The 27,919-nt window shown below is 40.0% G+C and overlaps 1 protein-coding gene, 1 long non-coding RNA gene and 1 other non-coding gene across 11 annotated transcripts in view; 2 read left to right on the forward strand and 1 right to left on the reverse strand.

Annotated features, from left to right (window-relative positions):
- LOC125083454 (uncharacterized) overlaps window positions 1-5,531 on the reverse strand; it is a 78,643-nt gene extending 73,112 nt beyond the window's left edge. Inside the window, exon 1 of one of the 2 annotated variants that reach the window (XR_007122277.1) lies at window positions 5,460-5,530. This is a non-coding gene — a long non-coding RNA (uncharacterized LOC125083454). Of the gene's footprint in view, window positions 1-5,459 lie in introns of both variants that reach the window. The other variant, XR_007122278.1, reaches the window with a different exon arrangement.
- A 145-nt stretch (window positions 5,532-5,676) lies between these two features.
- CEP78 (centrosomal protein 78) overlaps window positions 5,677-27,919 on the forward strand; it is a 33,850-nt gene continuing 11,607 nt past the window's right edge. For 2 of the 8 annotated variants that reach the window (XM_047700051.1, XM_047700049.1), the window contains exons 1-11: window positions 5,677-6,111; window positions 7,710-7,882; window positions 7,977-8,049; window positions 9,175-9,278; window positions 10,756-10,930; window positions 13,651-13,764; window positions 15,520-15,584; window positions 15,866-15,977; window positions 18,673-18,808; window positions 20,208-20,253; window positions 21,626-21,754. In XM_047700051.1, the coding sequence (XP_047556007.1) occupies window positions 5,859-6,111; window positions 7,710-7,882; window positions 7,977-8,049; window positions 9,175-9,278; window positions 10,756-10,930; window positions 13,651-13,764; window positions 15,520-15,584; window positions 15,866-15,977; window positions 18,673-18,808; window positions 20,208-20,253; window positions 21,626-21,754 (1,380 nt within the window). In that variant the 5' untranslated portion in view covers window positions 5,677-5,858. Of the gene's footprint in view, window positions 6,112-7,709; window positions 7,883-7,976; window positions 8,050-9,174; window positions 9,279-10,722; window positions 10,931-13,650; window positions 13,765-15,519; window positions 15,585-15,865; window positions 15,978-18,672; window positions 18,809-20,207; window positions 20,254-21,625; window positions 21,755-27,919 lie in introns of those variants that run through there. The other 6 variants (XM_047700052.1, XM_047700047.1, XM_047700046.1 and 3 more) reach the window with 5 other exon arrangements.
- Window positions 16,497-16,569, forward strand: TRNAE-CUC (transfer RNA glutamic acid (anticodon CUC)). The gene has a single exon. It is a non-coding gene; the product is annotated as a tRNA-Glu (tRNA).

Here is a 27,919-nt window from a genome sequence, read left to right on the forward strand (position 1 = left end):
TGAGTTCCAAATTATTGGAACAGCATCTTCCAAATTATTGTTATATAGATGGTTGCCACTGTGCTGATACATGAGGCAACTGTGTCTGAATTTTGAGAATTCTTGAACTCTTGGTGCCTCTCTAACACATTTCACATGGTTAAAATCTCCCTAAACAAGTTTGGTAATGTGCCATAAAGACCTTTCCCTATACTTTTACCAAAACAAATAGAATTCTATTTATTTTATGCTTTTATGTAGTTAAAATACATTTTATGAATATAAAAGGGTGAAAAATTGTACAGGAACATCTTTGGATAGCTGTTATTCACAAGGGAAAATTATAATCAAAATAGGCATTTCGCTGAATATAGAGCACTGATGCCCCCAATGTCTCTAAAGGCCAAGTGAACAAAGGCATTTAATAAGTATGGAATCCTGCTCTTCATTTGAGAGGGAACAAGCTGTTCTAAAGTGGCAGAGGGATGTTCTTAGCAGCTATTTGCAACACTCTGTGAGCTGGGTTATTATGTTGCTATGAAGCAACACTGTCCAAATGTAACTAACTACAGAACCTTGAAAAGTAGAAAAAGAAAGAGCCAGAGAACTCATTTCATTCAACATTCATTCACCAAATATTCACTGACTAGGTTGACTATGTGTATAACAGCAATGCTGAGAACCGCACAGAACACAGAGATGTGTCCGTGCTCTCAAAGAGTTTAGATACCAGCAGGGAAGATAAGATGTAGATGCCTTATGGCAGTGCCAGATACGTCCTATTAAACTGTTCCCAAGTTCAGAGGTGAGAAGGGATCCATATCTTGCTTGGATTATCTGTGAAACTTTCCCAGAGAAGGAGACACAAGGGTGGTGACTAGAAGAGTTTTTGACACAATACACAGAGCTGGAAGGAAGCAAAGATGTAGAGATAATTAGACCCATAGATTAAAAACAAGCCGGGTAAGTGAAATTAAAGCCAAACCGTGGAAAGTTTTAAATGTCATTCTTAAAAGTTAGGGGTTTGTTGTGTTGGCAACAGGATGACCCATGAACCTTGGGAAGCTTTATAAATGATGTAAGGAGAGCCTGAAGCAATCATCACAATCCACATGTAAGATAATAAATGGCGAATAATGGCAACGCAAATAGAAGAAAGGAGTATGAGAGACGCTATAAAGGAAAAACTGCCAGGGCTTGATGATTGATTAGGTACATTCATTTGTTCATTTAAGAAGTATTGTAACTAGTGCTACAGTTATATGTAGCATGTAGTAACTGTGCTAGTCCCTGGAGATGCAAAACAGACATGATCTCTTCCTCATGGACCATATGGTGATCTCTATTTCTATCTTAAATGGGCTGTGACCTCAGCCGCAGCAACATCTTCCTAGGAACATCGCCAAAGGCAAGGGAAGCAAGGGCAAAAATGAACTTTTGGGATTTTATCAAGATCAAAAGCTTTTGCACAGCAAAGGAAACAGTTAACAAAACCAAAAGACAACTGACAGAATGGGAGAAGATATTTGCAAACGGCATATCAGATAAAGGGCTAGTGTCCAAAATCTATAAAGAACTTAGCAAACTCAACACCCAAAGAACAAATAATCCAATCAAGAAATTGGCAGAGGACATGAACAGACATTTCTGCAAAGAAGACATCCAGATGGCCAACAGACACATGAAAAAGTGCTCCACATCACTCGGCATCAGGGAAATACAAATCAAAACCACAATGAGATATCACCTCACACCAGTCAGAATGGCTAAAATTAACAAGTCAGGAAATGACAGATGCTGGCGAGGATGCAGAGAAAGGGGAAACCCTCCTACACTGTTGGTGGGAACGCAAGCTGGTGCAACCACTCTGGAAAACAGCATGGAGGTTCCTCAAAATGTTGAAAACAGAACTACCCTATGGCCCAGCAATTGCACTACTGGGTATTTACCCTAAAGATACAAACGTAGTGATCCGAAGGGGCACGTGCACCCGAATGTTTATAGCAGCAATGTCTATAATAGCCAAACTATGGAAAGAACCTAGATGTCCATCAACAGACGAATGGATAAAGAAGATGTGGTATATATACACAATGGAATACTATGCAGCCATCAAAAGAAATGAAATCTTGCCATTTGCGACGATGTGGATGGAACTAGCGGGTATCATGCTTAGCGAAATAAGTCAATCGGAGAAAGACAACTATCATATGATCTCCCTGATATGAGGGAGAGGAGATGCAACATGGGGGGTTAAGGGGGTAGGAGAAGAGTAAATGAAACAAGATGGGATTGGGAGGGAGACAAACCATAAGTGACTCTTAATCTCACAAAACAAACTGAGGGTTGATGGGGGGAGGGGGGTTGGGGAGGGGGGTGGGGTTATGGATATTGGGGAGGGTATGTGCTATGGTGAGTGCTGTGAAATGTGTAAACCTGGCAATTCACAGACCTGTACCCCTGGGGATAAAAATATATTATATGTTTAAAAAAATAAAATTAATTAAAAAAATGGGCTGTGAAATGGGATGAAGTCTATGAATGAGAGAGACATGGTGTTATGAGAGCTTAGGTTGGGGGATTTGATGAGTAGGGTAGGTAAGGGAATGTTTCCTTGGCAATGTGACACATGACATGAGAAGGATGAGAAGGCATTAACCGGGAGCATATGGAAGGGAATATTCATGTAGACGGGAAAGCATGGACAATGAACCACAAGTATGTAGGTCTGAGAGGAGTCCACTGTGGGCTAGACTCCTGAAAAATGAAAGGGAGAGGGGTGCAAGATGAGGTTGTAGAGATCATGCCTCCATCACATCCAGGGGATGCTGGATCAGGGGATCAGACACTCAAAGTGCCAGTGGACAGTGAGATAAGGAGCTTGCTCTAGAATGTACCAACACCCTGCTACCATCATCAAGAGAACCTCATCTGCTGAAATGAACAGGATGGTTAGTGCATTTACATTCTGAAGCAAGCTCCTCATCTTATAGAACAGTAACCATTCTCAACTGCAGCCAGTCTGTGAGTCCACATTGAGCAGCTATATCTTAAACAATTGTGAGGAGGATTGCCTTTATCCTAAGAGAAATGAGAAGTCATGGAAGGATTCGAACAGGAAGCCAGGGCTGCATTACGAAGGATGGATTGGAAGGCAGCCAGAGTTCATGGAAAGAAGTTGAAGAAGTCTGTGCCTGAAAACTTATTTTGCTGGTGAAATAAGAGGTATCTTCTTCAGGTCAGAGAGCAGGGACACAGTATCTAATGGTGACATGAAAAGAATAGAGGAGGTCTGGAAGAGCCCTTGTGAATTGTTTTAAGTAAAGGGATGGAAAAAAGAAATGAGAATGACTTGGCAGTTAAAATAAGACAGCCTATGTTGTTGACCAGGTTCACACAGGTCTGTGACTGGATCTAATAAACTCGTTGCTCTGAAACCAGGTCCAGAGAAGATCAGTATTAGAGATGAGCAGAAGGCATCAGCACTGAGGCTCCACGGGAAAGTAAGCTGGGTTGGGGGTCTGGGAATAATGTCAGGATGGATCAGTGAAATACAGTAAATGAGAGGTAAAATGATCCCACTTAACCAGTGGATGGTGTCAAAAACCAAACTCCACATATTGAATAAAACAAAACAGAAAGATGAGCTTATTTCAAGGATTTTGACCTTCAACCTCTGGGAGCAATCAATTCTGAGTCTCTCGAAGGCTAAGGAATTTTTATGGGGCAATGCAGAAGTTATTTGGTTTTTTCCGCTGAGTGGTTGCCTAGTCGTATTCTATCTTATTTGGATCAGGGTAGCTGAGTCAAGGGAACAAGGAAGTCCAGAGAAGGTGAGATCAGAGTTGGCATTCGGGGACTGGCTGGTGTCCTTTGCTGATTTCTAAGCAGAGCTGTATATTCCTGTAATTATTTAAGTTTCCTTTATGTGTGACAATTGACCATCTTCATTTTGTCCCTGACATAAGTGAGTCCATTTTAGTTTGGCTCTATAGTGGAAGAGGAATGCTCTAAACATAACACCTAAAGATTATCACCGTTCTAGAAACTGTATACAAATGCAGGTTCAGAGGCCAATTATCTGAGTTCTACCTACTTAGTGGATATACAATCATATATTCCTTATGGAGTTGTTAGGAAAATTAAATTATTTCATACTTAAACAGTGCTTAAAATAATGCCTGGGAGGGTGGGCCTGGGTAACTCAAGTGGGTTAAGCAACCGACTTCAACTCATGTCACAATCTCAGGGTCCTTTAATTGAGCCCTGCCTGGAGCTCCCTGTTCAGTGGGGTGTGCTCTTCTCCTTCTCCCTCTGCCTCCCGGTCCCCACTTGTGCTCTCCCTCTCTCTCTCTCAAATAAATAAATAAAAACCTTTGAGAAAAAAATAATGCCTTGGGCGTGCAGGGTGGGTCCAGCCACCCTGCCCTAAGCAAGTGGGGTGGGTGCCTTTTTATGATAATCACTTGCAAGGGGGGTCCCTGGGTGGCTCAGTTGGTTAAGCATCTGCCTTCCACTCAGACCCAGATCGGGCTCCCTGCTGAGCAGGGAGTCTGCTTCTCCCTTTGCCTCTCCCCGCTGGCTTGTGCTCTCTCTCTCTCTCTCAAATAAATAAATAAAATCTTTTTAAAAAGGGCGGAAGGGATAATCAACCATACCCTAAAAAGGAAGTAAGCCGTTGAAGGTGTTATGGATAGTCCTTGCTCAGTGGTGATATCAATAGAAATGTTAAAAGCAGGGCGCCTGGGTGGCTAAGTTGGTTGGGCATCTGCCTTCAGCTCGGGTCATGATCCCAGGTCCTGGGATCGAGTCCCGCATCAGGCTCCCTATTCAGCAGAAAGCCTGCTTCTCCCTTTCCCTCTGCTGCTCGCCCTGCTTGTGCTTTCTCGTGCGCGCTCTCTCTGTCAAATAAATAAATTAAAAATCTTAAAAAAAAAAAAAAAAAGAAATGTTAAAAGCATTTACATTCCCTGGTTAGCTTTCTATAAAAGACCAACCCTAAAGGCAACCCTGTCGGGACCCCCTCTCACTCTAGAGCTTTTTCTGTATCTTCATCTAACAAACTTCTATCGTTTTACTAAAAAAAAAAAAAAAAAAAAAAAAAAAAAGGCTAGAAGACAGAATACAATTATGAGAGAGTTAAATGTCAACACAAAACAAAGCGATTACTAGTAATCGCAATAACGTCCTGAATTTATGGAACTCATTAAATATGCCAAAACAGCTGTGTGAGGTAAGTCGAAACTACAAAAATGAAGAGTTACTTGTAGGAATTAACACAGCAAAGATTTAATGGACAGCAGTGGACATCCACTAAATCATTGCACATCCCTTATTAAGGGTCTTCTCTCCTGGGCGGTGCAAACAAGACACCCGTCAGAACTTCAGACCACTTTTTAACTGTGCTGCTACATCGATTTCTCACTGTTACTCGACCAGAAAAACCTCTCCGCAAACCTCAAATCCCGAAAACCGCCTACCTTCCGCACCTCCCTCGCCTCAGAGGGCCCGCCTCTTGATCTCACGCCGGGTCCCCACGAGAGGCGGGGCTCCCCCTGCGTGCTGACGCACAGCGAGCGTGCTGACGTCTACGCGCTCCGCCCCTGCAGGCTCCGCCCGCCGGCTTGAATCGCGGTCCCGCGCGGCTGAGGGCGGTGGGGCGGGAGCCAACGGCCGGCGGCGGGGGGCGGGGGGCGGTGCGGGAGCGCGGCGTCGAGGGTCTGGCGTAGCTGTGGCCGGGGACCCTGCGTCTTCCGGCTGAGCTGCCGGTGCTGCGTAGCCGCGGGGTCGCAGCTGCCCGGCCGTGAGCGACCCGGCACTCCCGGGCGCCCGCGGGCATTGTCTCCGCCGCCGGCGTCCCTGGAGGCCAACGCCTGGCCATGATCGACTCGGTGAAGCTGCGCCGCGACAGTGCGGCCGACTTCTTCTCGCACTATGAATACCTGTGCGCGCTGCAGGACTCGGTGCCGCTGCCCTCGGTGCGCGCTTGCCTGCGGGAGGGCGTGCTGGACTTCAATGCCGACCGCCTGCGCCTCGTGGACTGGGCGCCGCTCCTGAGCACCCTCAAGATTAATAAAGATCTGCCCCTAGTCTCTATCAAGAGCTTCTTCCAGCCGTGGCTTGGCGAAACAGGTTTGTAGTTCCCGCTTCGGGGGCCCTGGTGACGGTGCGGCGAAGCGGGATTTTAGACGGTGCCCGGTGGAGGCTGGGCACCAGCCAGGGTGGCCATTCCCGCGGTCTGGGTGCAGTACCCCGGGGACTCTTACCAGCTCAGTGGCCCGGAGTGAGTCAGTTACGGCCCCGTAGGTCTCAGCGTTCCCATCCGTGATGTGGGCCAACAGGACGCGCTTTACGTGGTGATTGCGAAGATGCACGGAGTTATTGCTTGTAGAGCACTTAGCGCGGTCTGGGGCCTCATTAAGCGTTCGACAGATCTTGCCTGGTTTTCTGAACGAGTTAGCCTGACAGAGAACAAAGCGATTTGGAAAACTGATACAGCTCAGGCTTTTGCTTCGTTTCGGTTTGAGTAAGACCTAGCTCTTGGGGGGGGGGGGGGGCTGTTTTTGTTTTATTATTATTTTTAGTGACATCTTATAGTGGATAGACTCTGTGTGGCCTGAGCGAGTTACTTTTGAACTACAATCCCCACACTTGTAGAGTGGCATTAAAACTATTCTTTCCATCTCTTCTTAGAATTAACAGGTTGTTTAAAAGTACACTTCCCTGGTGAGCACTGAGTAACGTACAAAATAATTTATTTATTTATTTTTAAAGATTTTATGACCTGAGTGGAAGGCAGAGGCTTAACCCACTGAGCCACCCAGGCGCCCCTGTACAGCATTATTGAATCAGTGTATGGTACACTTGAAACTAATATAACACTGTATGTTAACTACACTGGAATTTTAAAAAAAAATTCTTTTTGACCAAAAAAAAAAAAAAAAAAAAAAAGAATTGCACAAGTTGTATAAAGTTTCTGGGCACTTAGATGAGCTCAGCCAGCACTAAGCACTGTTGGAGGCAAGGCTCCTGGCCTAGAGTATCTCCTCTTCTACTGGGGGAGGCAGCAAGTAAACACAAGCACAGTAGTCAGTGTTCTGGAAGAAGTGACCTCTGGTGCTGCAAAGCAGAGAACAATGAAAGGAATGTTCAGGGAAGACTTCTTGGAGGAGGTGCCTCCTTTCTGAGGATGTGAGAAGCTATTCAAATGGCAGAAGGGAGCTGCTTGTGCGAAAGTTTGAGAAATATAAAAATATGGCAAAACTAAAGAACAGGACAAGAACTTAGGGTTCTAGAAGTGAGACCTGAGACTGGAAACCAACCTGGCAGGAGCCACACAGGGAGGGGCCTTGTGTGTACTATCAAATAGTTGGATGTTTATCCTGATGGTTGTGGAAGACACAAGGATGATGAGATGGATTTTTTTATTTAGAAGCTTGCTGTGCCCTCCATATGGAAGGCAGTTGATTGGGAGGAGGACAAATAGTAATCTGAGAGCCCAAATTAAGGTATAGAAAGGGAGGACTGGATTTCAGAGATCAAAGAGATAGAATGGACAGGGCCTGGTGACCAGTTGCGGGGGAGGGCAGCAAGCTTGGGTGACAGTTTATATTTCTGTCTCTCGTGTGGTTGATGCTTTGAGCTTACATGTGTCCCTCAAAGAGGGCTTTAAGAACACAGAGCAGATGCTTTCTCACGATAATACATATTTTGCAATAATTTTGCTTTAGGTTCTGACAGAAGTAAAGTTTGCAGAAGTCGTGTTCCTGCGATAAGAAACAAAGATGTGACCTTCCAGTTATGTAAATCTCTCAAGTGCTGTTTAAGTATATCAAGTGCACTCAAGAATCTGGAGCTGAACGGACTAGTACTGCGCGAGAGAGATTTGACTGCCTTGACAAAGGTGAGGCTTCTCCAGTGTGTCCTGCAAACATTGGATATTTGCTTTGGGGGGAAACTCAACCCATAAAAATTTTAACTTTTTCTTCCCATTAAAGGGATTGAATAAATCCACCTCTCTGGTGCACCTGTCTCTTGCAAACTGCCCAGTTGGAGACGGAGGTTTAGAAAGTAAGTTTCAATGTTTTTTAAGTCTCCTCCAACCAGACTGATCTCACGTCTCCCTGCTTGCGTGTTAATTGCTGTCTGTACCTTTTCTGCCTGGATTGTCTCCCATGCCTGATCAAACCATGGTCTCCTCTCACCTGTACACTGAAAGTTTGTCATGCTGGATACTCTCCGAACCATTTTCACTTAGATTATGTTAAGCCACAAGCCACACAAGTATATACTATATTGTTCGTATATATGTAGTATAATACTATATATATGCAGTATAATATATACTATATTATTTCATTCATCTTTTTATTATCAAGAAATAATTATGGGAAGGGAAATAGCAAAATGTAAAGACAAAAGAAACATTATCCTTAAATAATTAAAACATCTGTATGCAATCATTAATGACAAAATGCACTGTGTTATGTACTAAAATAGGAAATACATGCAAAGTGCTATGGGAGTATATAAAAGGCCAGCAAATTCAGTGGTGTTGGTGGGGGGTGGGGTATCATAGAAGTAATCACAGAGAAAGTAATTGTTGATTGGGGTCCTGAAGAATTAGTGTGTTCACTGTGTCCACTGTGGTCTGGGGTGGTAAGGAAGGTTGCATTTTAATTTGAGGGGATTAAGACTTGACATGTTCTTTCTTACGTTGCTCTAGTATATTGCATAGTACCTAATAAAACTCTGGGTTTAGAGTTGACATTTAAATTGACGGGTAACTGATAAATGAGTTTGGGTTATATCATTGGAAATAGGAATATAGGAATATATGGGAAGAGTCTTAGACTTTTTAGGTTTTTCTTTTTCTTTCTTATATCTCAAAAGGTACAGAGTACTTTACTGACTAGTTGGGCATAAAGTTTGCCAGGTTCAGAATATTCAATTCTAGCATCTAGGTAAAATTAAACTGTTGCTGTAAACTAGAATAACCCTTTATTACTGACATATTTTAGAATGCACCAATCCATCCGTTGCCTGGGAAGATTATAGATAGTGATTTTAAGACTGCAGCTATAAATCTCCGGTAGACTCAGAAAAAGCAAATAAGTCAGAATTGACCAGACTGTATGGGCTCTTCATCTTATCGTGTGTGTGGTTTTTTTTTTTTTTTTTTTTTTTTCCTTTTAGTTATTTGTCAAGGTATAAAGAACTCTATCACTCTTAAGACAGTAAACTTCACGGGGTGTAATCTGACATGGCAGGGAGCAGATCACATGGCCAAGATCTTAAAGGTGACTTTCTGTTTAAACTTTCATGAAAACATATTCTGTAATTAAAGCACATTAATACTCCTATACAAGATGGCACATCTTTTCTTGTCTTTTGATATACATGATTACAGTTTTGGTTTTGTTGAAAGATTATTACCAGTTTTCAGTTTGGGGTTCTACCACTAAGGAAAGGTAATCCATTTAACCGTAGTAATAAAAGATCTAGTGTATAATACATTATAAATAATACTTTCATGTATTTTTAGTTCTTGGAAACAGCCCATCACCGGGTGTTATAGTGTTTCTAAAACGTAGCCAGGCCCATTTGCTGTCTTTGTGACTGTGGCTGTTTTCGTCCTACAACAGCGGAGTTAAGTATTTGCAACGGAAACCTTATGGCCCACAAAGCTGAAAAATTTACATTTGGGCCTGTGCAGAGCAAGTCCGTTGACCCCAGTTATAGAAAACAGTCAGCAGCATGGATTCTGAAGCCAAATATCCCAGTTTCAGATTCCAGCTCACCAGTTTCATAGCTTCTGACCATGGACACATTACTTAGCCTCTGTGCTTTATTAGGAGGATTAAATGAACTAGTTTTTATAAAATAGTGCCTGGCACATTATAAGCACCGTGAAAGTGTTTTGCTGTGATTTCTACTTTTTGCTTTTATAAGTTAATGTTCATAGAAAAACGGCACCAATGATTTTCCATTTAGACTGGCATAGGAACTTTGAGTCTTTTGTTGTTTGAGCATGTAATAAGATTTCTTTCTTTTAAAGTCAGTGTTCCCTGTTACCAAAATTTGTCTTATGAATACAGAGAACTGAATATGTCTTTACGACTCTATCTGTGGTTAAAAATCAAACCATCAGTTTCCTGAGGGAGGTCAAACTGGCTTTGCATACTGGAGGCCTCTTAAGTTGGTGTGCAAACTCTAAAATAGTGAGATACATTGAGCTGCGGAAAGAAAATACCAGAACCTCTATATTCTTTTTGTAGTATTTAAAAAATAACCGTGTAGTTTATAATGTAGGTGAAGTATATGTACAGAACTGAATGTGTAACTTCGTGTGTATAATTTATCAATAAGTAGATCCATGTTACAGAAAGTCTACTGCAGGATGCCCAGTCAAGGGTCTGGAAACCACAGGAGGACAGAATGATAGAACTTAGAGCCTCAGCAATAACAGAATTTAGAACCAATTCCCTGACTTGGCAGATAAAGAAAATAAAATGTATAGAATGTAATTTGATTGTCAAAGTTTATGTAACTAATCAGCCACAGGTCACTCCCTGGCTAGAATCTAATCACTGGCAAATGAGAATCTGGGTCCCTGAGACTCTTGAGCTAGAATGACTGTTGAGCCTCTCGGGGTGACTCTCTTGGCTTATATGCTTGTATGTGCGTATAAATGTCTGACATGATAAGCTGTCCTCAGTAGGCATACCCTGCTTCCTTATCCAGATGTCTTAATTTCATCCTGTTAAATCTTTGAAGTATCAGACCATGAGAAGGCACGAAGAAATCTGGGCGGAGAGTCTTCGTTACAGGAGGCCTGATCTGGACTGTATGGCTGGTCTGAGGCGCATCACCTTGAACTGCAACACGCTCATTGGTGACCTTGGCGCAAGTGCTTTTGCAGAATCTCTCAGTGAGGATTTATGGCTTAGAGGTAAATCCTAGAATTTTTTAAATGTTAAGTATGTTTAGCTTTTGGCTTGGTACCATTGTCATGGGATTTTTTTAAGCCTTATTTTTTTTATTATTTTATATTTTATATTTTTATATAAATATATTTTATATTTAAATATAAATATATTTATGTTCTATGTAAATATATTTTATTATTTTATATTTTATATTTATATTTATATTTATATTTTTTTAAGCCTTATTTTTTCCAATACCTTTTACTGTGCTTTTAAGCTTCTCTAAGAGTTGCATATACTCTTTATAGGAAATACAGAGTAACTAAACAAAATTACTCATATCTTAATACACATTTTAGCGTACCTTCAGTGTTTTGTTTTTCTATAAACTTGTTCATACACTCAAGAGACTAGAAGAGTGAACTCATGGTTCAGTTACTATTTCATGCTCTTTTCTTACTTAATGATGCATCATATAGTCCTCCATTATGTCGGTGTACAGTAGTTTCATCCTTTGCGATTAGTTTTAAACACTTTGTACTTTGCTCTGTCAGGAACCGTGTGTAGTGAACACATCTCTATGACCATTGCAGTAGCTCTATAGATTAAGCTACCAAAAGTGGAAAGACCTCATAATGTGACATATTTTTATCACTTACTGCACGTTGCCGAATTCCCATTCAGAAATCCTGTGCCAATTTATAATCCACCTTAACAGTGCATGTGAGGCCTCTCCCCTCACAAATGCTGGCTCGTGTCACTAGTAAAAACTGTAATGCTAGGGGTGCCTGGGTGGCTCAGTGGGTTAAGCCGCTGCCTTCGGCTCGGGTCATGATCTCAGGGTCCTGGGATCGAGTCCCACATCGGGCTCTCTGCTCAGCAGGGAGCCTGCTTCCCTCTCTCTCTCTCTCTCTGCCTGCCTCTCTGTCTACTTGTGATCTCTCTCTGTCAAATTAAAAAAAAAAACTCTAATGCTATAAAAGTGAAAACCCTTCCTTTTTAATTTTTATTTTATTTTTATTTTATTTTTATTTTTTAACCCCTCCTTTTTTATGCAGGTGGGATTACTCCAAACTTTATAGCTTTTTAAATTTAATATGGTTTGACCATCTTAAGATGGTAAACGAACATTTACATCTCCCACATCATTTTTAGTGACTTGCAATTATATGAATATGCCGTGGTCCATTTTGCTTGTTTATTGCTAGATATATGAGCTCTTTGCAGGTTTTCACTGTTAAAAGCAGTACTCTGATACATGTCCTTGCCTACGTCTCTTACTTCCTTTGGTTAAATTCTTAGTTGCTAGGTCAGAACGGCATGTAATCTTGACCTTTTGTTATGTGATCTTGGAACAATCTCATTTTATTTTAATTCGTATTCAGTTTACATACTAGTGACATGTAGTGACTATTTTTATTAATATGGCTAGTTGGTTAATTATATCCTTTGTCCATTTTGTGGTAAGTTTGCAAGGATTGCATCCTGTTGTTTCCATATGTCTAGCTTATTTCTGTGTGTCATGGGGTTTTAAAAGACCTCAGTTACTTTAGTGTAATGGTTTATACAACACTTTTAAAAAAGGGTTCATAACGGGGTGCCTGGGTGGTTCAGTGGGTTGAGCCTCTGCCTTCGGCTCAGGTCATGATCCCAGGGTCCTGGGATCGAGCCCCACATCAGGCTCTCTGCTCAGCAGGGAGCCTACTTCCCCCTCTCTCTGCCTCTGCCTGCCTCTCTGCCTACTTGTGATCTCTGTCTGTTAAATAAATAAATAAAATCTTTTTTTAAAAGCGGGGGAGGCTCATATGATAGTTTCCTCCTAAGTAGTGTTTTTTATACTTGTGCTTTTGTGATGATCCCTTTGGTTTAGATGAGTATGTTGTTCGGCCTCAGAACTACTAGTATTAGGATCATTTGTTCTGTTCTTTGACCTTTTCAAGACAGTGTGGACTGTCATTCTCTCATGGTAAGTTCTTAGCATATGTTCCCTATTCACACATTCTTTGGATTTGTTGTTATTTATACCCTCTTAGACGTTTTTCTTTATTTTTCTTTTCTAAAACTAACAATTACTACATATTTGCTATTTGGCTTTTTCCTTTTAACTAGTTTTAAGAGTGATTTGGAACTCAAGATCGTATTGAAAGAATGCAGCGTGGTCTCTGAGCTCCACCCAGCTTTTGCCTATGAAGTTGACTCTGCCACTAGCATCCTTGCTGATGAGGAGCCACATTTGTTTTTTAAGATTTTATTTATTTATTTGACAGACAAGAGATCACAAGCAGGCAGAGAGGCAAGCAGAGAGAGGGGGAAGCAGGCTCCCCACCGAGCAGAGAGTCCAATGCAAGGCTCGATCCCAGGACCCCGGGATCATGACCTGAGCCGAAGGCAGAGGCTTTAACCCACTGAGCCACCCAGGCACCCCCTGAGACTCCTTTTGTGAGGTTTTTCACTCACAGACTAGAGTTATTCTTCACCTCTGTAATTATAAAATATGTTGACTCATTTATTGGTACTAAGAGCAGGCTAGTCATGGCTCATCCAAGAATTTTTTTATTGGATTTTGTATTATATGTGTGTGTATGTACTTTTCTATTTTTCTTTCTTCAACACCCAAGATTAAAAACCTGCCATGACTTCTTGTACAGAAATCTTACCTGAGCTTTTACATGAATACGCGAGAGTTGTATGTGTGTCAAATCTGTGTAGAGTTGGCAAGTGACCTTTTGTCTTTCTTCAAAAGCACTTGACCTGCAGCAGTGTGGCCTCACCAATGAAGGAGCAAAGGCTTTACTAAAGGCCCTCGAAACCAACAGAACTCTGGTCGTTCTGGATATAAGAAAAAATCCACTCGTTGGTATGTCACTCCTTTTTTTTTTTTTTAAATTTTTTTCCTTTTTTATTTATTTGATAGAGAAATCACAAGTAGGTAGAGAAGCAGGCAGAGAGAGAGACAGGGAAGCAGGCTCCCCACCGAGCAGAGAGCCCAATGCGGGGCTCGATCCCAGGACCCCGAGACCATGACCCGAGGCAAAGGCAGAGGATTAACCCACTGAGCCACCCAGGCGCCCCTGTCACTCCTTTTTTAGTTGATGAACAAATAACAAAACAGAATGTGTTCGTGTATTGACAGTTTTTAAAACTTAATGTGTTTGCTTTCCTAATGCTATATTTTCCTAATCTTGTACTTTCCTTGTGTTTTAGCAGATAATTTACTAACTAACATGAGTTATACGTGTAAATTGCTCTTGGCTGCCACTCTGAATAAGGCGAACCTAGATTATGAGCTAGCTTCCACCAAGAGAATTATCGCCTCTGCATTGCTGCAAAGAGCATTTCATTCATTTCTCAGTGTAGCAAGTAATTTTTGAATCCTTTCTGTGTTCCAGACACAGGTTTAGGCACTAGGAATGTGGCAGTGAACAGGGTCAACCAAAGTCTTACCCTCTTGGAGCTTATGTTCTAGTGGAGGAATTCAAGTAGAAATGAGTAGGCAGATAAGTAGTGTGATTTTGGATGGTGGGAAGTACCAAAACAGCCAAAGGTAAAGACCCTGAAGGGGGCAGTAGGACTGTATTCCATATGATGAGGGACAGCTTCACTGGAGAAACTACTTTTGAGAGGAAAGCTGAATGAAGAGAGTGGCTGGCCGTTGGAAGACCTGGAGGCAATGCGTACACAGGCACGTAGGTGACAGGGTGGATGGAGTATTTAAGGAAAACATGGAGGCCACCATGGTCGGAACTCTGAGTGAGGGAGAGGGAGGTATGCAGGGAGGTCGCAGAGCTGGCCAGGGGTGTGATCTTATAAGGTCTTGAAGGCCAGAGTAAGGACATGGATTATTCTAAATGAGTGGAGCGTTTTGAGCTGGAAAAGGCTTGATTGTGTTTCAGTAAGATGACTCTGGTGTAAAGAATAGACCTGGGGGTAGGGGAGAGATAAAGAAGGAAAATGGGGAGACCGGTCAGGAGACTATGACTCCCGTCAGGAGTCCAGATAAGGGCTGTTTATGGTTTGCCTTAGGGTAGAAGGTTGGGGCTGGTGAAGCGGTTCAGTTCAGTTGTGTTTTAGGGGGTAGCTAATAAGACAGATCGGGTGTGGGGTATGAAGGAAATAGTAATAAAGTAGCAAGTGCAGGATGATAACAGGTGCAACCGGTTGGTACCACTCACTGAGAAAGGGGGTCTGATGAGAGGAGCAGCTTTGAGAGAATATCAGGACTTTGGTTTGGCAGACTAGATGCCCTTTAGGTACCTAAGCATCTGGACATTGCCCAGACTTTTGCTTTCTATCCAAAGTTATCCAAAGCCACGTTAGACACAAAGTGTTTAGATTTCATTTTTGCTGCTGCCGAAAGAATAGTCATTGTGGGCAATATGGGAGGGGGCATACTTTCGTGTTAGGTTTCTGAGGAAGAAATTAGAATACTGAAAAGGGAAATAACGTATATAATCATATAATCACATAATGTGGGTTTTATATTTAGTTTCATGTGAAAAGCAGTAATTAGTTTGGTTTTTTTGTAATTTGTTTTTGTAATTTGTTTGTTTTTAAAAGGGAATAACCGCTCATTGGGAAGCAATTACTATAATTTCGATTTATTTTACTTTAGATCATTCTGTGATGAAAGCAGTTATCAAAAAAGTTCTCCAGAATGGAAGGAGTGCCAAGTCAGAGGTAACATGTAGTTCTCTAGGAAGAATTTTTCTTTAATTGCGTGTTTTTCTTTTTTTTTTTCCCTCGTAAAATAAAACTATCAAGGCATTTTTCTACAATCTTAATTAAGTCAAATCAAATGGCTTTTCTGTTTTGAAAACATTGTATGATTCTTTAATTTGAGGTCCCAGAAATGCAGATTGCAAACCTTTTGTTAGCTCAAAATAGCTTAATTTCCAATTGAGATCAAACCCTTATAAATAACCTGTAACTGAAATAAGTGTTTTTTATTTCTCTTCCAGTACCAGTGGATAACTTCTCCATCAGTGAAGGAGCCATTCAAAACTGCTAGACAGAAAAAGAGAACTATAATTCTGGGAAATGGTCGGAAGGGGAAAGCTACTATTAGAATTGGTAACTCTTTCTCTCCTGGCATTTTAACGGGGCTAGAACTTATGCTGTATATGTGTTCCGATGGCTAAAATTAGAATCTCTTCCCGTTGTTTGATATTGAGGGTAACAACCAGGATTAACCACACTGCCTATAGGAAAGACTGTAAATGTTCAGATACAGATTATGAGAATTTATGGAATTAGAAACAATTTTAAAAAGAGATGCTAGTATTTCCATTTTTTAAATTAACCAGTGATGTGTTCTTAAAAAGTTCATTATTTTGAATATATTTCTTGGTTAAGATTTTAGTTTTCTTTTCCTGTGGTCTATTAACATAAACAATGTAGGTACACAGGTGACAGGGTGGATGGAATATTGATGTGATTTCACAGAGCTCGAATAAAATTTGCCATTTTTCTTCTTTCACTTCATTTTAAATTGAATTAAAATTCTGTATGATTTTGTAGTTAATACATTTTTATGTATCCACAAGGTTTCATTGAGTTTAGTCTATTTTTTATTAGTGAAAGATTTGGGGTGCCTGGCTGGCTCAGTAGGTAGAGCACATGACTCTCAATCTTGGGGTCATGGGTTTGAGCCCCAAGTCAGGTGTGGAGCCCACTTTAAATAAATAAATAAATAACAAATTAGTGGAAAATTCAAAATAACCTAAATATTATATAATTTTTGAATAGTATTGTAAACATCTCCATAAATACGACTTCTTTTTTTTACTATTAAAAGGTGTATTTTTGATTCTCCATTAATCTCCTTGTTTGGTCAATAAAATATTGAGTAGGAGTTATTAAATCAGAAGAAAGCTTAACAATTCTTCTAGCAATTTTTATTTTAAAACATATTTTAGTAGTCAAATAGTATATGCAAGAAGCTGAGATTTGTGATGTCACAGTAATTAGATATTATTATTAAAAGTTTGCATCATGAGTAAAACATTCTTGAAAGTGTCTCAACTGGTATTTTGATATAATATTATTGTTTTTTAAATAAAAGATTTTATTTATTTATTGGAGAAAGGGAGACACAGAAATAGTGAGAGTGGACAGGAGGAGGGAGGAGAGGGTGAAGGGCGCTACTTGCTGAGCAGGAGCCCAATGTAGGACTCGATCCCAGGACTCCAAGATCATGACCTGAGCTGAAGGCAGTTACCCAACCAACTGAGTCACCCAGGTGCCCTTGATATAATATTAGAAATAGAATTATATATAGGTAAAAAACATATATGTTATATTGGGATTTCTGTAATTTTAGTATCTGGTGGTATATAATAGGACTTCATGGAATGAGAATAAAAAATTAAAAATCTTTTTTTTTTTCCTTAGCATGATTAAACAAAGTGGAAATGTAACTGAAGTTTACAGGCTCACTGAGCTATTTTAAGAGTAATCTTATTTCTTGGGCTTTTTTTTTGTATTTGCCTCAGTTATATGGAGACATAGAGGTAAGCCACAGCAGTGTCTGGCAATGTAGTTAGATCCAGGTGAGTATAGGGTTAAATGTGTGAGTTGTGTCACATTCACATAGTAATCATGTGTGCAGAAAGAAGATAGGAACTTTAATGGGAACTGTATTTCCTAACAAGATACATGCGAATTATTTTGGATTCAATTACAAATGGTATTTGCATTAGTTTCTGAAAGTCAGGGGAGAAGTGTACATGTACAAACCACAAATCTACGAACATTTTTCCTTGAGAGTAATTAAGTTAAAAACAAAAAATAACACAAAGTGAATGGAACTTTTATATATTTTAAGAGGTGTATAAATTTATCCAGAGAAATCACACAAGGTCATGTGATTATCAATAAGCTATACTCTATGAAATATTTGCCCTCTGTTGCTACATATGCTTTACTTCTCATGCTACCCTAATGCTGCTAAAGTAGTATAGTAAAATAGATTTGAGGAATAAATATAATAAACCTATGTTACTTACTTTGAGTAAGAGAAAAAATATTTAAATGTCAATTTTAATATATGGTTTATTCTAAATAAAGTATTGGCATGTAGGTCTAGTTGTTGCTACTAACCATTTCATATAAGGATACTTGACTTTTTAATACTGAAATTGGACCAAGTCTCCATATTTTGCTCTTTTATCCATTGGGTCTTACTTCTTTTTCATTTTCTATATGAAATCAAATGAGCATTGAAGGTGACAGACTTACAGAGGGTAGCATTGACTTACCTGCCACTTAGCAGCTTTCAGTTCTATTACTTTGATTGTTTTCACATAGGAAAACTAAACTTAAGTTGAAATTTTGGTCCAATTCAGATTCTCTTTGGCAGGAATCAGGGATGTATCAGTGTTTCTCTATCTTTGAGATTCAGAAATACCAAAGATATTCTGAGGTTCAATAAAATGAATGTTTCTGCATGATACATAAGGTGTATCGTGCATGTTTCATTCTTTGGGATGTATTTTTTGTTTACTTTTGCATGTTATGCACATCTCATATATTTTAGTTAAAATGATAACTTGTTACTCTATGAGCACTTGTATGTGTAAACATTGCTAGTCTATGTAAAAGCATTTTTACAGAACGATCCTGTTATTAATGGCCTCGCAGAACGATCCTGTTATTAATGGCCTCGCATCATTGGCAGGTGCCTATTCTATAAAGTGTGAACATGTGATGATTGCTGTGTCACCACTTAGTGCATCTTGATTTTGTCCTTTAATGCTTTTGCAAACAGGATTGGCCACGAAGAAACCTGTAAGCAATGGAAGAAAACACTCCCTTGGTAAAGAGTGTTACGCTCCTGAACCTCTACCTCCTGGCGTGTCTGGTTTCCTGCCGTGGCGCACAGCGGAACGTGCAAAAAGGAGCAGGTAGAGTATATATCTTCCTAACTTAAGTTGTTCAGAAATTTTCATTTTGGAGCTTCTATTATGTGGGTGGTCTCTAGTGGTTTCTCTAGAGGAAAAAACGATAACTCACCTGTGGCTTCTGCCTAATGAGTCCTTGAAGGAAGAAAAACAAAACAAAACAGAACAAAAACAGTTATAATTGGGAGTTGCAAGCTATTTCTTGTGTCACAACAAATGTAACCCTGTGGGAGTCAAGAAGAGATAAATTCTCCCCACTGGTACAGGTGAGTAAAGGTTTCATTAAAGGTGGGTATAATTGGGCAGGGCCCTACAGTGCAGGAGGAGGAAGTTGGATATGTAAGGAATGGGGAAAAAAGACATTTCCAGCCTGGAGAATAGTTTAATGCAGAATGGATGAGGAGGAGGGATTAGACTTAATCTAACTCAGTCAACTGACTTAAATCATTTTAGTGAATCAGATTTAGTAAATTAGATTTAACTACTTTTAGCTGATTACTTATCCAGAGGATAACGGTGCCTAGCAAGTATACTAGAAGTATAAAAGTCTCTTTAAATGGTCAAACTATAATTTTAGGCCTGCTGAGTAAATTAATTTGCTATAGATTATTTTTAAATAATTTTCAAGAAATTGGGGATTAACAATTGCTTAAGAAAGCAAAGACTTGGGGCACCTGGGTGGCTCAGTCATTAAGTATCTACCTTCCTCTCAGATCATGATCCCAGGGTCCTGGGATCAGAGCCCACATGAGGCTCCCTGCTTGGCAGGAAGCCTACTTCTCCCTCTCCCTCTGCTTGTGCCCCCTCTCTCGCTGCGTCTCTCTCTTTGTCAAATAAATAAATAAGTTCTTTAAAAAAAAAAGAAAAAAGGAAACAAAGACTTGATTTTAAATAAGACTTGAGGTAGGTACTTTCTAAAATAATTGATGCTCACATTATATTGATAAATGTACTCTCCATTGCAAATGGTGATATGAATTATTATTGCATAAACTCTAGTTCCCAGGCTCCAGTCTTTACACTTCAGTTTTATGACTTTGTGATTTCATATCATCTTTTTATGATACTTATTAATCTCAAGACCATTCTGATCACATTGAGTTGTCAATTGGAGAATGATTATTAGTCAAAGAAGTTAGATTGGAAGTCTAAACCAACCTGAACGTAGAAAGTGAAGACATCCCTCAGCAGTTCAGGGAGTTATGACAAGCCAGTCTGCTAAACCCTGTTTAGTTTTCTCCGTAGCAGAGCCTCCCGGCTCCTTATTTTGAGCTTATTTTTTTTATACAAAATTCATATGTACTATTAATAGTATTATTGTACATAATTCTAGCAGATTTTATTAACTGGCATTAACTGATGATGTTCACGTCAATAACTTCCTTTGTTGATATCTCTTTAGGGGTTTTCCATTAATCAAAACTCGTGATGTATATAATCATTTGCAGGTACGTAGTTCTCATATTTACCATATATAGAAGATTAAGTGAGAACAGTGGGAGGTCATTCTCTTTGTGTTTTAGACTAAACAGAGCCTTATAGGGAACATTCCCTCTCTGAAATAAATCCATTTACAACTTGTCTGGTTGCTCTCCCAATGACATCATTTAGTTCTGTGACTGTGACACACACTGGGCATCTTGTGGTTCCATCTGTAAACAGGGAAGCCATTTCTCCAGCCCACAGGTCACCTGTTAACCCACTGAAAGGAATTTGACCGCTATTCCTGACCCAATACATGGAGTTGTCATTTTCAAGAATGTTTTTATGTTTTCAAGAAATGTTATTTGAGGGCTATATGTGTAAGTTCCAGATCCAAAAGGCAAAATAAAGAAGCCAGAGTCTTTCATCTCTCAGAGCACTTCCTCTCTCACCAAGACCACACACATTCCCTGTCCTGCTGCCTCATGGTCTTAGAACCAGCCATTCCTGTCAGAGTGTCAGGTTCTCCTTCCCCCTTGTGCTGGGAGACTATAGAGTTGCTCTTAGTAGGGTAACACTGCTGGATGGGGGGAAGAGCACCCCAGCTGTGAGCCCTGCCCCCTGCATGTCCAGAAGAAAGGGTGTACACCTCTTTCTACCATTGGAACTTTCCTGTACTCTGGGATTTGTTGCCTGTGGTTAAAATGGCACCTCAGTGACTTGTCTTCTGTGTAGTTAGGCAATCCCAGCGCTCCTCTTTTTGATCTGTAGACTTTTTATGGGGTCGTGATCAGGTCAGTTTTCAAGTGTTTGGAAACAACATACTAAACTGCATTCCAATGGCAGTGAAACTTGAGAGTTGTGTTACCGTTAGAGTAGTTCTGGCTTATGGTGGCTAAAGGAGGATACGATGAGATTTTTGATGGGTCCATTTTAGTTGTGTATGTGTAAGTGATTTACTTTAAAAAAATTTTTTTTCACTAGATATGTTGACTTTCTAATCATTCTTCTAATTCTTACCACTCCCCTACTGATGGAATTTTTCCTCCAGAAACTACCTTTCTTCCAGAGTTTTTGTACAGTGGAGAGTAAATGTCTTATCTTCAGTGTAAAGTTGGTCTGAGAACAATGTTCACCCTGACTCCTCACTCGGCTTATGTGAAAGAAAATTAAAAATAATATGGATGATTCCAAATATTAACCTTAACAGAATTCCATACATTGACAGCAAAAATAAGTCACTGTCATTTTACTTTGTCATTGCTTGTTTTAGACTAAGTAGTAGAAGACATTTATAGATAATGACATGATACCTTAGATCAGTTTTATTAAATGTCCTATAATATTTGGTATCTGATTTTTGATATCTCTTCTACAACCTTGTCTTCTTTCTCTAAGCAATCAGATTTTCCTGTGACTGTGACAGTAGAGAGTCCTTCCTCCTCTGAAATTGAAGAGGTCGACGATTCATCCGAAAGTGTTCAAGAGCAGCCTGAGAAAACCAGTTTAAAACAAGAAGCATTAGAGGTACAAAGTTACCACTTTAAAGATCCAGAGATAATTTTTTAAACCTAGTAGTTATTGGCAGCCGGAAGCCTGATCAGGACACTAGAAGAGCTTGTACATGGCTTCTGTCTTTCCCTCACCGATTCCTTGGCTTAGACCAATGTGAATTTGAATTCAGAGAAAAATCAAAAAGGAATTTTTCTATTCCTAACCAACTGAGCCACCCAGGCACCCCTTTTACTATTTGGTTTTTTAAAAAAGAAAGCCAGATTTTTATTTTCCTAATAAAAATTAAGGGCAGTAACATAGGGAAATTCTAAGCTAAGTACCTGGGAAATTATAAAATGTTTGAGTGGGACGAATCCGGAATTGATGTCAAATTATCCCTTCTAAATGAGCACCTACAATTTGTAGCCCTTAAAGTGCTTTGTTACTAAGTTGCACAGTAGAGACAAGACCCCAGACCGTCTAATTTGCAGTCATGGTCATTTTAGATGTGTTCATTTCCGGCACCAAGACACTAGGGAGATTGTACTTCTAAAAGCAGCAGTAGGCACTGGGGAAGACCTAAGGAGGTCAGGAACTGTAACCAGGGATTACCTGATTCAGGATGTGCTGAGGACCCTCTCGGCTCTTCTCCATTTTGATAAGACATTAAAGTGCTGGTATCAAAATTTTTAAGAATATATCCACAACAATCAAGAGAAGGGATTTTTCAACATTTTTTACAAAGACAGAAGACAAGTGGGAGGGTGGGAAGCTGTGAACAGAGGAACACCACAACCTAGAATTGCACAGGGACTGGCTTCCGCTGAGGGGAATCTGATCCCCCTGGCAGAAATAGCTCCACCCTCAGATGCGCAGGGAGGAGACGATGGAATTAGTAAAAATGTGACTGAAATATGGAGAGCGGGTGTGGGAGGTTTTTATTTGGGAGAGTTGACTCCCATCCCCACCCTCATTCTCCTGAAATGAGATAATTTTACTTTGGAAACAACTGGGGAGTTAGATATAAGTGATGAATCCCTAAAATCTACTGAAACCACTGTGACACTATGTGGTAACTAACTGGAATTTAAATAAAAATTTGAGGAGAAAAACTGGGGAGAACCTGGGCACCTAGTGCAGTTGTACACCCTAGAAAAGAGTATTCGGGAGGTTCCTTATTATAACTGACTACCCACCTCTTCGCAGTCAACCATGAGCTTCCGGGGAGCTTCTGCTCTCGTTCCTAAGTAGAAAATAACCGGTTCGCCTGAGAGTTGAGTAAAGCATGCAACATGACGGGGTGGGAGGTGGGGGGGTTGGAAGAAAAGGAGTGAAAGCACATACCTGGTAGGACCAGGGACTATTTGCTGTTAGCATCTCAACAGAAAACAGAACAAAATGTAAATATCAGCTTTGACAACATAAAAGATAGGTTTGGAAGGTAAATAAGAGGTGGAAAGAAGGGAAAAAGGCATGAACTGTCGAATTCCCAAAGTGGGGCTTTGGGAGAGTTTATGGTCAATTAACAATACAGATTTTTTTTTAAGGTTTTGTTTATTTGTCTCGGAGAGAGCGCATATAAGCAGGGTTAGTGGCAAGCAGAGGGAGAAGCAGCAGGCTGCCCACTGAGCAGGGAGGCCCCCCATGCAGGTCCAAAGGCAGACACTTAACTGACTGAGCCACCCAGGCGCCCCAACAATACAGATTTTTAAGGATATCACTGCAAGTTCAAGAGTTCATGACCAGTGGAAAAACTAATGGGGACGTGACTTCAGTGAGAGAAATGGACTTAGGAAAAGAGTGTAAATGAATTAACATCTTATTTAGTAAAGTAGGAAGTTAATAATGTCTAAAACTTAATCATGACATGGTGGTCAGGTAAGTTTGTTACTTGGAAATAGAGAAGAATTGAAAATAAGAATGGCTAAAGGCTCATTAAGAAAGGAAATCCAGGGATGAGGCACCTGAGTGGCTCAGTCGTTAAGCACCTGCCTTCAGCTTGAGTCATGATCCCAGGGTCCTGGGATCGAGCCCCACGTCAGGCTCCCTGCTTAGCGGGAAGCCTGCTTCTCCCTCTCCCCTTCCCCCTGCTTGTGTTCCCTCTCTCTCGCTGTGTCTCTGTCAAATAAATAAAATCTTAAAAAAAAAAAAAAAAGAAAGAAAGAAAGGAAATCCAGATGGCTGATAAACATAGAAAAGTGTCCAGTATGTAAGGCCACAACACTCCAATCCCATTAACAAAAAATGTCTGATAATTATGGGTGTCCTAGACCTGGAGTATAATAGGAATCCTACACCTGCTTATGTAGGCATATAAGTCTACATAGCTACTTCGGAGAGCGTTCAGCATTGTTCATTGCCTTAAGTTGTGTTACTACTCCACAACCCAACCAGTTTCCCTCTCCCCTGCCCAGCTGGTGTATGTACTAGAGTAACTGCTGCAACAGGATGTGTGTGTGATTTGCACTAGCACCAACTGAAAACAGCCCAAATGTCCCTTAAGAGTCAAAAATTAAATTATGTGTATTCATTTAGTGGGAAACTATAAAGCAATAAAGTTTAACGAACTAGAGCTACCGGCAACAACATAGATTAATTTTTAAAAACAATACTGACTGGAAGGCTGGATATACTATGATTCTCTTTTAGTGAAGTTAAGAATTGGGAAAACCAAAGGGAATTTTTAGGGATGCATGCATGTAAAGATGCACTTTTTAGTATGTATATCACATTTTACAATTAAAACCTGCCCAGAGGGCTACCTGGCTGGCTCGGTCTATAAAGCATGCCGCTCTTGATCTCGGAAATGTGAATTCAAACTCCACGTTGGGTGTAAAGACTACTTAAAAAAATTAAAACTTGCTTAAGAAAAGTTTGCCTCAAGGAGGCTGGATGTGTGAGTGAGTTGAGACTATTTGATTTTAAGTCCTTTGCTACTATTTGCATTCACATATATTCGTTAGCATTAATTGAACATACCCTCCATACCAAGCACTCTTCTGAGTTTTATGTGTGTGTGTTAACTCATGTAATCCTCCCAAGAACTGTGTCATGTGCGGAACCTATCTTCATGTTAGAGATGAGGAAATTGAGGCCTAGAGTTCCTGAACTTGCCCAAAGTTATACTGCTAAGGGGTAGGGCCAGGTTTTAGCCAGAGATTCAGAATTTTTAAAAATACAATCTGAAAGAGAAATTTAACTGTTCGTTGTTGTTTTAAGATTTTATTTATTTATTTGACAGAGAAAGAGATCACAAGTAGGCAGAGAGGCAGGCAGAGAGAGAGGGGGAAGCAGGCTCCCCGATGAGCAGAGAGCCCTATGCGGGGCTCCATCCTAGGACCCTGAGATCATGACCTGAGCCGAAGGCAGAAGCTTAACCCACTGAGCCACCCAGGTGCCCCAGAAGTGTAACTGTTAATTATACACATAGATCTCATATTGGCACAAGTTTATCTCATTCAGCAATTACTTATCGTAATTTAAACCTGGCACATGTTCTGGGATAAGGTACACCCCCTTCCCTTAAATTTCTTGCACTCTAAAGTGAGGAAACAAGCCAACAGTTACCCTAGAAGTTATATACCGAGTGATACATTGCTGAGAGCAATCTAAAATCTTAGGAATCTTTTGAAGATCATTATCACAGAACCTTAAAAATACTCATTTGTTTTGATCTTAAACTCATTTTATTGGCTTATTGCAAGAAAATTATTCTGCATATGGAAAAAGGCCTTCATGTGTAAAAATAGTTATTTTGTTTTATATTGGAAGGCTAGAAAGAATTTAAATGTTTAATGCAGGAATGCTTATAGAACCAAGAGACAATGCTCAGTGGAATATTTTATAGCCCATTAAAAAATTCAAGTTTAGGGGTGGCTCAGTTGGTTAAGTGAACGACTCTTGATTTCAGCTCAGATCATGAGATCAAGCCTCGAGTTGGGCTGCTTGCTCAGTAGGGAGTCTGAGATTCTTTGACTCTCTCTGTCCCCCCTCCCCTGCCAGATCACAGGTGCGCCCACTCTCTCTCAAAAAATAAATCTTTTTAAAAAATCAAGGCTATGAATCCCTTAATTATATAAAAAATGATTGATCTAATGTACAATGGAAAAAAGTTGAACATAAAATGAGAGATATAGTATGATGGGAGCTTTGTTTCAGAAAAAGAATCAAACTAGCCAATGTATAGAAGGGGAAGGAGAGCAGATAACAAGAAGGATCATTAGTCTAATTTACATAACCGAATGTCATGTAATTTTCTTTTCTTTTTAAGATATTTATTTATTTGACAGAGAGAAACACAGCAAGAGAGCTGGGGAGTGGGAAAGGGAGAAGCAGGCTTCCCACTGAGCAGAGAGCCAGATGCAGGGCTTGAGCCCAGTACCCTGGGATCGTGACCTGAGTCCAAGGCAGACACTCAGGCACCCCACATAATTTTATTATCTAATCTTTTGGTACAATATTTTTTTTAAATGTAGACATTGAGCTTTTGAAAAAATTTTTTATTTAAATTCAATCAATTAACATAATGTATTAATAGTTTCAGAGGTAGAATTCAGTGATTCATCAGTCTTACATAATACCCAGTGCTCGTTACATCTTGTGTCCCCCTAATGTCCATCACCCGGTTACGCCATCCCCCCATCCCCCTCCCCTCCAGCAACTCTCAGTTTGTTTCCTATGATTACAAGTCTTGTACGGTTTCATATTTTTTTAAAGAGCATGAATTACTTAAAACTTTGGAGGAGGAGGATACACTTTCTCATGAAAAGCCAACGTGATGTTCTAACTCCCTCCACTAGAGGGAGAAGCCATGTCATGTAATTGCACAATGTGCTGTTCATCTTAGAGTCAGTTGAGAATGGAGCATTTCAGTCTGTACTTGCCTTGATTGTGGTGTTTGTTTAGAATTTCTGTGAACAAAGTTTTTTTTGTTTTTTTGTTTTTTTGGTTTTTTTTTTAAAGATTTTATTTGTTTATTTGAGAGAGAGAGAGTGAGAAAGAACATGAGAGAGAGGAGGTCAGAGGGAGAAGCAGGCTCCCTGCAGAACTGGGAGCCTGATGTGGGACTCGATCCTGGGATTCCAGGATCATGACCTGAGCTGAAGGCAGTGGCTTAACCAACTGAGCCACTCAGGCGCCCCTGTGAACTAAGTTTTAAATATCAAAACCATTATATAAGTGAGTAGAGGAATTTTGCAATTTTTTTGTCTTTGTTCCCTTTAAAAATGTGGCTGGCTTCAACTGTATAATGAAACATTAAAGAATTTGAAGTTATTAGGCTATTTTTAAATTTTTAAGCATAAGTTCTGAGTATAAAGTGTGTGTTCATTGAGCAAAATTTTTAAAACAATGAAAAACTTACTGAAAAAAATCAAAGCCACCTTTATATGTACACACACCCAATCTACCCTTTTGCCATAAAAAGATACCAAAAATATTTTGTCCTATCACTAAATACTCCTATACACCAGAGAATCTTAGATTAAGTTTATATACTATCTTCCCTGAAAAAACACACAGTATGTAGAACTCCTGAGGCCCATTCATTAATTCTGGTTAAGACCTCTTGTTGTCAATGTTTTTTAGTGGCGTCACAGAGCATTTCTTCAAATGGGTATGCTGTTTTTATTTAAACTAACCCAATTTGGAAGCTTGTAGCTTACTTCTAGGATTTAGTTCTAAAACAGTCCCATATAACATATATCGGTAGATAAATCTTTGCCGCATCTCTGGTGATTTCCTTAGGGTAAATTCCTAGGTGTAAGATCATTGGTATGTACTCACTGTCCAGAAGCTGGTTCTAGTTTCCTCTTTCAGTGACAGCATATAATAGAGTTCCTCCCCTCAACCCACATGCACCAGGGGCAAACTAAATTTTAAGTTGAAATTCTTTGTTTAAGTGATTGTTCAAAAGCCTTTAAAATATATAAATATGCCCCCTTGTTTTAATAAATAGAGGTATTTTATTTATTTATTGCTGCATAAGACACCAGCCCCAAAATAGTGGCTTAAAACAGTAACAGTCATTTATTTTGTTCATGAACCTGAGGGTTGAGTAGTATATTAATTTTCTGCTGCTGTGAACTTAGTGGCTTGAAACAACACCTGCTGACGAGCTCCCAGTTCTGTAGGTCAGAAGTCCAGGTATGGCACAACTGGGCTCTCTGCTTCATCTCATAAAGATGAACTCAGGATGTC

The sequence above is a fragment of the Lutra lutra genome, chromosome 13, assembly GCF_902655055.1.
Source record: "Lutra lutra chromosome 13, mLutLut1.2, whole genome shotgun sequence".
NCBI classification, from domain to species: Eukaryota; Metazoa; Chordata; class Mammalia; order Carnivora; family Mustelidae; genus Lutra; species Lutra lutra.